Source organism: Notamacropus eugenii, chromosome 4 (genome assembly GCF_028372415.1).
Source record: "Notamacropus eugenii isolate mMacEug1 chromosome 4, mMacEug1.pri_v2, whole genome shotgun sequence".
In the NCBI taxonomy this organism is placed as follows: domain Eukaryota; kingdom Metazoa; phylum Chordata; class Mammalia; order Diprotodontia; family Macropodidae; genus Notamacropus; species Notamacropus eugenii.
Window position 1 is genome coordinate 58,486,541 of NC_092875.1, and position 11,407 is coordinate 58,497,947.

Consider the following 11,407-nt stretch of genomic DNA (forward strand, 5'->3'; position numbering starts at 1 on the left):
GTCTATATATTCAGCTCTGCTAATCTGTGCCCTGAGAAGGGAAGTTGGTTACTTCATCTGAATTGAAGTTCTGTCAAACAGTAAAATTCCCAGTTTGGTCTGGGTGAGAAAATTGAACTGCAAAAGGAAAAAGACAGAAGTGCAACTAGGCTCTTAGAGGTCCTTGAACAAGACTTGGGGAGACAGTGAGATTCAAGGCAAAGTTCCCTGATCCTGAAATTAAGTAGCATGATTTAAAAGGCTCTTTCTGGGGTATAGGTGTTTGATCTTGGGCAAATCATTTAACCTAAAATTCAATTTCTTCACTTTTGAAATGAATAATGTAGACTAAATATATGGTCTCTGAGGTTCCTTACAGGGCTAGATCTGTGATCACATGATGTTGAACCCCAAATGAGACTCTGACAGGAAAGTGACATATATTCTATGTCTTAAGACATTTCCCAGTACTGATGTATTTCAGTCTCTGTGTTAAGACCGGTATCAGTCCATACTTTCTGTGCTCCAAGATCTAAAATCCCTTTCCTGGAGGAGAACTAGAAACACAAGGAGATCTCAATGTTGCCAGGAGACCAGTGTGGTGAAAATAAATTTTTAAATTTAAATCAACTTTTTTTCCAAAGGAAACAGGACCCAGAGTGGCATGAAATACAGACAATTAACTACTTTTTCTCTCTAACAAGGGGCTCAGGGAATTGGAGCCCTGGGTCTAAGAACTCCCTATAAAGTATTTACAATGATCCCCATGCATCATTCCTAGGAAACAGAATAGACTCTTACTCTCATGCTTATCACCCCTCAGTCAAATACTCAAGTGCTCTTTTTCCTAGAAGATTCCACAGTTTGGGCTAGTTAGTTATTTGAAATTTCTCTGACAGTAAGGATCCAGGGAAGGCAATAGCTTGGCCCTTCAAGAAAAGAAGAGTCAGGTTGAATAACCAAGGGAGTGCATAGGCAGAGGGCACATTCTATTCATCTAAAAGTCAGTCTCACATAAATTAATGATGTGAATGTATCTCAAAGAATCTCAGAAATTTATTGCTAATAGGGATTTGAAAAGGTAGAATGTCAGAACTGGATGGGCTGTTAGAACATAGAACACTGGATTTCAAAGACAGAAGTGACTTGAATTATGCATAGGGCTAGAGGAGATTTAAAAAAATAAAATATTCAAGCTCAAAAGGAGCTTAGAACATAGAATGTCAGAGCTCCAAAGCACTGAAAATAAACTGCTGGTTAGTCTCCCTGTCGAAAGTCTCTCCTTATTCTGTTTCATCCTCCACTCAGCTGTCAAACTGATCTTCCAAAGGTACTGCTTTGACCACATCACTCCTCTATTCAGGTGGATCTCAATTTGCTTTGAAATCAGATGTAAAGTCTTCTGTTCAGCTGTTAAAACCCTTCATAACTTGCGTATTTTCTACCTTTTCCAGCTTCTTACATCTCATACCTCTGTAGGTATACCAATATCTAGTGACACTGACCTCCTTATTTTTCCTCACATAGTACCTTCTCTAAATATAAGCATTTTCACTGGCTGGTCCCCATGCCTGGAACTCTCTGCAATCCCATCTCCACCTCCCAGCTTCCATGGTTCCCTTCAAGGCTCAGCTAAAGTTCTTTCTTCTAGAAAAAGCCTTTTCCAGTCCCCCTTAATCTTAGTGTTTTTCCAGTGAGACTCCCCCATACTGATCCTGAATATATCCAGTTAGCACATGGTTGTCTGCATGTTTTCTCCCCCTTGGGAGTGGAAGCTCCCTGTAAGCAGGGATTGTTCTTTGCCCTTGTATCTCCAGTGCCTAGCACAGAGCCTGCCACATAGTAATAAATGCTCATTGACTGCCTGACTGATTAAAAGTCTCTTTAAACACAAAATGGAAAACAGGGAGGGAGTTTAGAATTTAGAAGATATAATAGCAGAGTCCAAGATGACTCTCCTACATAGTTCATAGAATATTGATGTTATAAAGAACTTCAGAACTTAGAAAAGGAAATGTTAGAGTAGGAAAGGAAAACTTTTTTTTTCAGAAACCAATTTTAGAAGTGGGAGAGAGCTCAGAGTCAATCTCTCAGTCAATATTTATTAAGCAACTTTCTTGTGACAGGCCACTTGCAAATAACTGGGAACCCAACACAAAAAGGCAATAGTTTCTGCCCTCAAGGAGCTTTCATTCTAACTGTGATGATGACTTGGATATATGTAAGCATTTAAGGAATAAATCAAAATAAGTGAAAACTGCTTAGGGGGAGGAAACATAACCAGCTGAGCTTGGTGTTCAATACATCAGTAGAGGTTTCACAAAAAAACGTTGTCAGGCTGCATTTGAAAAGAAACTGGGAATTCCAACCAGCAGAGGGGAGAAAGCAGAATACTCAGGTATGGGGCATAGGCAGTGCAAAGGCACAGTGATAGGACATGGAGACTCGTATATGTCAGGAAGGACAGATAGAGTAAGAAATATGTCAGTGGAATGAGTTTTACTCTCACAATTACTTTGTAAGAAGGTGTTATTTTCTAAAATGCAAAATTCAACCTACACCTCTTTCCATCCACAAAAGAGGAAAGAAGAATATCACAAAGGGAAAGAGAGAATGCTGTATTTCCATGAATGTGAACATCTCTCTGGGAATCAAGCCATATGGATTCTAGACTTGGTTTGCTTGCCTACAACTAAGAACCCACAACTTGGATCAGTTACTTATTTGAAACTTATCTGAAAGTAGAGGCCCAGGGAAGGTAATAACTTGGTCCTACAAGAACAGAAGATCCAAGCCAAACACCCAAGTAAGTACTTAGGTAGAGGGCACTTTTTGTTCATTTGAAGGTCAGTCTCATGCAAAATAATGCTGTGAATGTGACTTAAAGGGTTTCAGAAACTTATTGCTTGAAGTGACTTGAGAATGAAGAATGTCAGAATTGAATAGGATATTGGCACAGAGAACATGGGATTTGAAATGATTTAAAATATGAATAGGACTAGAGAAGACTTTAGGTTCAAAGGGAACTTAAAACATAGAATGTCAGAGATGCATAGGGCAAAAAATGTCTCACTAGTTGGTCTTCAAATAGCATGAACATGGACATGAAACTTAACTTGTTGCTTTAACTTAGTTGTATCATTTGTAAAATGTGTCAGTGGGTTCTCAGACAAGATTATTTCAAAGATCAGGAGATTTATAACTGGGAGTGTCCTTCAAGCAGAAAAATGTGCGAGACAGAAGGTGCCTGACCATATAGAATATAACTACCAGAAGAAGTTTTTAACAGGTGTCCAGCTGTCAAAGTAAGAGACATATGGCCCACAACTCTGATAATATCAGAACCACAGTTCTGGTTCTGATACCAGAACCAGATTAAATGTATTTGAGAAATATATAATAAAATAAATAAAAGCATAATAAAAGAGAAATAACACTACATTTTGAAAGTAAGTTATTATGTAGCCTATGGGAATCTTTATTTATGAACTAGTGGACCCATTTAATTTTGAGATTGACATCACCACTTTAGAATAGGGGTAATTAATGCTGAAGGGGCTCTTAGAAAATAGAAAAACTGAATGCTGGAGGTGAAAAGAACTTGAGACCAGAATATATAGAATGTTAGAACAGGAACTTCAGAGTCAGATGGGACCTTATACAATACACTATTAGACATAGAAAGAATCTAAAGAACAACTTGTGGAAACTCAGCAAACAAAAGCTGATCCAAATCACAGAATCTATTAGTGGGAGGTCTGAGGCTACAAGCTAGGTCTCTTGAGTCCCGTTCTAGTAGTCTTTCTCCTACACAATGATGACTCTGTTTCTTAAATCTAAAAATTTATAGAGGAATCCTATTTCCAGACAGGGATAAAATGTTTGTCACTTTCACAATCTCCTGTCTTACCTCATTCCCCAAAACATTCATAGTCAGCAAAATAGCTTCCATATGAATAGAAACTTACAGTAACAATGAAGGACTTTCTCCTCCCCAACTCAGAGTAACAGGTTACAGTTGACATGGTCTAATGAACAGAGTACTTGACTTGGAGCTGGGAAGACTTGGGGTCAATACCCATGAAAAGTCACAGGCATAGCTCATCTACATTTTAAGAAAGTATTTGCCAATCTTTCATGGAATTACTGTGGGCAGAATTACTGTGGGCTAGATATTGGTACAGTGAAATAACACTCCTTCAGATATGGTTCTGAAGGTTTGTAAGTGGAGGTTACATGACCATTTATGAGAATATTCTAGAGGGAATTTCTATTTCAATGTGGGTGAACTGTATGGTTGAGCCTATGATACCATTTCAGTACAACTTGAAGGAATTCAGGAAAGCTAGGAAGTGAAGACGAGGCAAAGAATGGCATGAGGGACAATCAGTGAAAATGTCCAGAATCAGTGGGTGAAGTATATTATGTAAGGAACAACAAAGAGGTCAAAGTAATTGGATCACAAAATGTACAGTATAATGAAGTAAGGTGTTCAGAATACTGGAAAGATAGGAGGGGACCAGGTTATGAAGACTTTGAAAATCAAGAAGAAGATTTTATGTTTGATCCTGGAAGTAACAGGAAGTCATTGGAGTATTTGAATAGAGAGGTATCCTGGTTAGTCTGGCACTTTAGGAAAATCAACTCTACAGCTGAGAAGAAAAAGAACTAGAATGAGGAGAGATGTGGTCAGAAGACCGACTAGCAACCTAGTGCAATAATCCAGTTTGAGGTGAGGAGGGCCTATATGAGGGCAGTATAACAGGAAGGAAGGAGACATATTAGAGAGATATCACAAAGTTAAAACTGATAGGATTTGGCATGAAGATTTATATGGGCTGAGGTAGGGTGAGAGAGAATGAGGAATAGTAACTGGGAGGATGATGGTGCCTGCAACAGTAACAAAGAAGTTGAGAGGAAAAGGGGGTTTAGGCAGAGGGAAGAAGATAATGAGTTCAGTATTGGACATATTGAGCTTAAGATATCTGGTGTCTGACACTTACTAGCTGTGTGACACTGGGAAAGTCACCTCATCCTGTTTGACAGGGTTATTTTATCTGTATAATGAACTTGAGAAGGAAATGGCAAACCATGTCAGCATCTCTGACACGAAAACCCTAAATTGGATCAGAGTGAGTCAGACACAACTGAAAGAACTGAGCTAAAAAGGGGACCTCCAGTTCAAGATGTCCAGTTGGCAGTTTCAGATAGGACACTAGAGATCAAGAGAAAGGTTAGGACTGATAAGAAGATTTGAGAATCATCCCAGTGTCAATAATAAGTAAATCCACCTTATTCCTCCCATCTGTTTCCTAGATTTCCTCCCATAAGTATATTATCTAAATATCTCATGCTACTTGGCCATCTATCTTTTTGTCTTTTGTCCTTTTTTACGAGATACACCTTAATATTAATTTAAGCCATGGATCTCTCTTGTGCATTTTTATACACCTCTGGGGCCGTGTTCTTGGGTTGACTATGGGCTCCCTTTTAAGTTACTCTCCCCTGTGAATTACTGGTTTTCTACTGCTCTTATTCTTTCTGACCTACTTCCTACTAGCTCTGGGTTTATCTCATACAATAATAACAAAATGCAAAGGAATAAAAATAGTATCTGCAAGATCTTTATAGAAAAGCAGAAAATCACTTCTCAACTATAATATACATGTGAATACTTCTCCATATGGGTCCAAGTCCTCTGCTTTTTCATTTTTATGATATTCTCTATGCATATATTCCTAAACTACTTAGAAGAAAATGTGAGGTTGGTGACCTTGCACAACCCTTCCTCAGGCAAAACTAAGTCAAGTATAAGGCATGTCAGCATTTCTCTGGTATTGTGTTCTTCTTTGGAAATGAAAGATGAACACAAAGTAGCTCCTCATGCTGTTAACATACTCATAGGGTTGAAATATCTCGTCAATTTTTGGCCTCAAAAACCATACCCATTGCCTAAATCAGAGGATCCCAAAGCTACCACAGTGACAACATTGGTGTATACACCAACATATCCCTCATTAATCAAACGTTGGCACACTATTTGGTATTTCTGTCATTCAGCAGCTCTGGTCATTTCCAAGGCAAAATTTCTGCTTTCAAAGGAAAGAAGCATGTGAGTGAATGTTACTATTACAATCTTATAATTCCAAATTACATGGGTCTTTTAATACAGAAACAATTGAGTACATATAAAACTTGCTGCTCTCTGGCATGTTTATCAATGTTGTAAAACTATTTAAAATAGTATTATGTTATCAAGTGTTGGTGCACAAAGGGCATGGAGGAACCTTTCTTTCTGTGCTTCATACCAATAGCTAGTATTGTCTCCAGATTCAAATCTTCTCATCCAATACAATGGATTACAGTGCAACATGGCTCTATGCATAAAATACTATTAAGAAACCAAGAAAATGACCCCACCCTCATGAAATAAATTGCTCAGATCAAAGTAATAGTGATGACTGACTGAACCTTAAACTCCTCTGGATACTACAATACTTCAAGGCTCTATCATCTCATGCATATAACACTCTCTCCATTAATGTAGATTATAATCCCTCAGTAGCTTCATCTGAGTGGTGCTGTGATTATAAAACAACATTCTGTGCACAATCTGGTGAAGAAATTCTTTCAACTCAATATGACTGGTCCTTAAACATTAGACATACATTCCATGACCACTATAGTCATTTTCCACCCCATCTTTCCAGACTCATCCCTCAATTTTGACAAGCCGAAATGAGCAAAATCAATGAATTACAAACCTAAGCTGATGACTCATGCATTATTCTTATGTAGAATCTGGAGTATTATTATTTTTTTTGGTAAAAAGTGAGTCGGATGATGCCGTCTTTGTGGTCAATGAGCTCCATTAGTTCCCTACTTTTTTCAATGACTTTTCTTGAGTTTGAAATTCATTCTTTTCACCTCTTGACCTACACACAAAGATTTCTGATGTGATAGAGCATACAACCAGTTGTCAGATCGCCTGGCTCGAATTCTTCTTCTATTACATCCTATCTGTATGAGTCCTGGTTTTTAATTTTCTTATCTATACAGTTAAGTGAAAATTATTAAGGAGGTGTCTCATAGATCAACACAAAATTACAACAAACTTCCAGGTTGAATAGTCATTTACCTTCTTTGTTTCCAGGTATTTGCCACTACAAAGGTAGTTGCTATGAATTTTTTAGTGTCTACTTGATTTTTATTGTTACCTTTGCCTTGCTTAGGCTATATGCCCAATACTGGGATCTCTGAGATAAAGAACATGAACAGTTTTGTGAAATAACTTGAGAAATTCTGAATTGAAAATGAATATATTTGTGTCACTTAACAGCTCTACAAAAAAGTCATAACCATGCCTATCTTCTCACAGAATTTCCAGCACTGAGCATTCCTTTCTTTTATCATCCTTGCTAATTTTAAGAGTGTAAAATGGAAACTAAGAATGCTTTTCATTTACATTTCTACTATTATCAGTGATTTGAAGCATGATTTCATGTGTTTATTTATAGTTAGTCCTTCTAAAAATGTTTGCTTATTATTTTGCCACATTACTATTATATTATTATCACTTGTTATTTTGAGGCATCTTTTCTTGATTCCCTGGAACTTTTCCATTCTAGTCTATTAGCTTTGACATTTTCTTCAGTGCACATATTTTTCCACTGTCCTATATGTCTTTTAACTCTATCTGCACTGATTTTAATGGAAAAAATCCCAAATCACCTTTGAAAGATTGTTTTAAAATTTTTTATTTCTGTCCACATGTTTTTTCCAATAGACTCATGGAAGGGGAAAATCATTCAAGAATCTCTGAATTCATCCTCCTGGGCCTTTCAGACCAGCCAGAGAAAGAGAGGCTCTTGTTCCTTGGGTTCCTGCTTATGTATCTGATCACAGAGCTGGGGAATATGCTCATCATTCTGGCTATTAGGAAAGACTCACGTCTACACACTCCCATGTACTTCTTCCTTACCAACTTGTCCCTGGTCGATATCTGCTTCACCTCCACAATCACCCCCAAAATGCTGGCTAATTATATATCTGGGAACAAAACAATTCTTTATATTAGCTGCTTGGCACAAGTATTTTTCTCCGTATGGTTTGGGGTGGTAGACAGTGTCCTTCTCACTGTCATGGCCTATGACCGCTATGTGGCTGTCTGCGCCCCACTCCATTATTCCATGTTCTTAACCCCAAAGGTCTGTGTCCTTCTGGTAGCAGTGTGTTGGTTTGGGACTTGTGCTGATGCGCTAACACATACTGTTCTGCTGACCCAACTCTCCTTCTGTGACCACACTGAAATCCCTCATTTCTTCTGTGACCTCAATATGGTGATAAGATTGGCCTGCTCAGATACCTTCATCAATGACTTGGTGCTGTACACAATGGCAGGACTGACAGTTATAATTCCATTCATTGTCATTCTAATCTCCTACTTTCAAATTTTTATGGCTGTGCAAAGGATCCCATCAGCTCAAGGGAAATGGAAATTTTTCTCTACCTGTGGCTCTCACATCACTGTGGTCTGTCTCTTCTATGGGACAATCATTGGAGTGTACTGTAAGCCAAAATCTACCCACACAGCACAAGAGGACACAGCATCAGCTGTGATGTACACTGTGATCACCCCCATGCTGAACCCTTTCATCTACAGCCTAAGGAACAATGATATGAAAGGAGCCCTGAGGATGCTCTTCACCAGGAAGTCAGGCCTCTCTTTGTAGCTCTGAAATATCTTCCTGGGCTTTGTCATATTGCAATTTCACTGCTGTAGTAAAAGGTACTCCATGAGTCTTATTTAATGTAAGATTCAAACTGTTCACCCTTATCTTGCCCAAGAAATAGACAAAGTGAGGGATAGAGCATGAAACCATTGTCAGAATGCATGGTTCTACTTCTTCTACCATTTCCTGGCTATATAACCCTGAGTTAACCAATCTTCAGTTTCCTTAGCTATAAAATAAAAGAACAGCTATTCAGGTGGTGCTTTATGTTGTTTTTCAGTTGTTTCAGTCATACTTGAACCTCTGTGATCATATTTCGGCTTTTCTTGGCAAATATAGCAGAGTGGCTTGCCACTTCCTTATCCAGCAGATTAAGGCAAACAAAAGTTAGGTGATTTGCCCAGGATCACCTAACTAATATAAGTCTGAGTTCAGATTTGAACTCAGGTCTTCCTTACACCAGGTTTGGGATTCTAACCATTCTGCCACCCAACTTCTAGAGCTAGACAAAATAATAACAAAGTAAATTTAGAAGTACAAAAGATCCAAAATCTCAAAGAAAGTAATTTGTTAAACTTTTTTTAAAATAACTGGAGAAATAACTGTGGAAAGAATAACATAACTTACTAGTAAAATTATGAATTAGTTTAAGCTCTTTGGAAAGCAACTTGAAATCATATAACTTAAGTACCTAAAGTATCTTTGACCCATGATTTCCAAAGCTGAAAAAAATACCTTAAGGAGATCCTTATATATAAAGAAAAGCTTCTAATACAACAAAATATCAATAACTGTCCTTCTGTGGTTGCAAAGACCTGAAAATAAAGCAGTTTCACATCAATAAGGGAATCTCTAAACAAACAGTTTTTAAACAAACAAACCAACAAATAAGACTTCAAATTAGAAACAACTATATAAAAGATGACTTTTTGTGACAAACAGGAAATGAAATGATAATTAGTACATATCTGAAGCTTCATCTCACACCCAGCAAATAGAAAATGATAACAAATATGAGAATCATCAGTATTGGAGGTCCTGTGGAAAGAAAGGTAGACAAATAGTCCACTGCTGGAGCTGTGACCTGACTCAACCATTCTAGAGTGGTGCATTCAAAGAGTGAGGGAGATAAGAGGTGGAGAGGGACATGTGCGGAACAGCAAAAAAGGCCACTTTGGGTGTATTGAGGAGTGACTGAAAGGAAATCACAATAAGGCTAGAAAGGGAGCTTGGAATCAGCCAGTGAAGGGCTTTGAAATCCAAACAAGTATGTATTTTATCCTATTGGGAATAGAAAGCCGTTAGAGATTTTTCAGCAAAAGAGCCATATGGTAAGATGTAGGTTTTGAGATGATCACTTTGTAGGGCATGTGGACAATATATTGGAAATAGAAGAAATTGGAGCCAGACCACCAAAATGATGGTGGTTATCATAATAATAATTGTTATGGCTGACCTGCACGAGAGTGGTAGTTTCTTCTAGTAACATTCAGCTGCTCATGAATGGTAGAGAAAATAGGGAATGGTGAGAGAAATTGAGGGTTGGGTAAGGGATTTGCCCTCAGTCCACAATTTCTTATTCTATGTGTAATAGGAATGAACCCAGTGTAAGTCCATGCTTTGTTGGATTAGGCATCACTCACTATAGAAGGAAATATATGGTATATCTCCTTTGTGAACAACATATACTTTACTAGGATGACTTTAATGGCAAGTGAAATAGGATATTTTGCTGTTTTTGTTTTATTATAATCAATAAATATAATGCCTTTATTTGAATGTGACTGAGGAATATTTTCCCTCCCAGACCTGGGAAAATTTCTGAGAAGGTACATGGCTTTTGTTAATGAAGCACTGGTTCTCAAAGGATGTGATGCCCTCTGGCTCTAAAATGTGTATAAAGAATCTGAGGGTGAGGTTTTATTCTGGGACTTAGTTTTTTTTTTAATAAGATTTGAGTGCCAGAGGAAAACTCTGAGAAGTCACTTTAAGGAGTCACTTGGCTTTGAGAAGCCAGATGTTTTGCTTTCCTCTCTGACAACTGGTCCAACAGCTGTCTATCCGTTGAATTATGGTCAGAAAGAGGAAGCCAAGTCTGTTGTTTACTTTGAGGTTCAGAGTGTTAACTCCCCTGAACCAAGTGAATGATATATGTGTTTGGTTAAAGGAATGATACATGTGCTTAATGAAAGTAATTGTTAATCCTCAAAAGCTGTCTTTCTTTTTATGAATGCAAATCTAAGAACCTGTGATAGTAGGTATATGTTGGGGTGCTTCTTGATACATTATGGTGATAAGAATGGAACTGCATGAATTAAAGGGAAAGTATGGGAATTGTGATAATTTTCTGTTGTTTCCCTATGATTCTTTGGAATCCTGGGAAGTGGGGGTGACCCGAGCCAGGGCTCCAATGGATTAGTCCAGCTCTGGACTTTGAAGGAGGAATAAAGTTTTTAAAGTGTATTGTATACAGAAACCAGATCACAGCAGCGAGAAGTTGAAATGGAGCCCTGAAAACCCAGCAGAACACTATCTTTGAGCAGAAGCCTGCCTGCCCAATGACCGAGCAGAAGTTTGCTTGCCCAGTGACCCAGCAGAAACCAAGAATGTCCAGTGTGAAGACATTGGTGAGGTGAGAGGAATGAGAGCAGCTTTCACAAGATCCATGTGGCTGGCTTTACCTGAGGAGGTGGAAC

The 11,407-nt window shown here is 38.1% G+C and overlaps 1 protein-coding gene across 1 annotated transcript; it reads left to right on the forward strand.

Moving 5' to 3' along the window:
- Positions 1 to 7,769: 7,769 nt before the first annotated feature.
- Positions 7,770 to 8,711, forward strand: LOC140498141 (olfactory receptor 1f45-like). Its single transcript, XM_072599429.1, has one exon. It carries the CDS (start codon positions 7,770 to 7,772, stop codon positions 8,709 to 8,711), a length of 942 nt encoding a protein of 313 aa, XP_072455530.1.
- Positions 8,712 to 11,407: the final 2,696 nt, after the last annotated feature.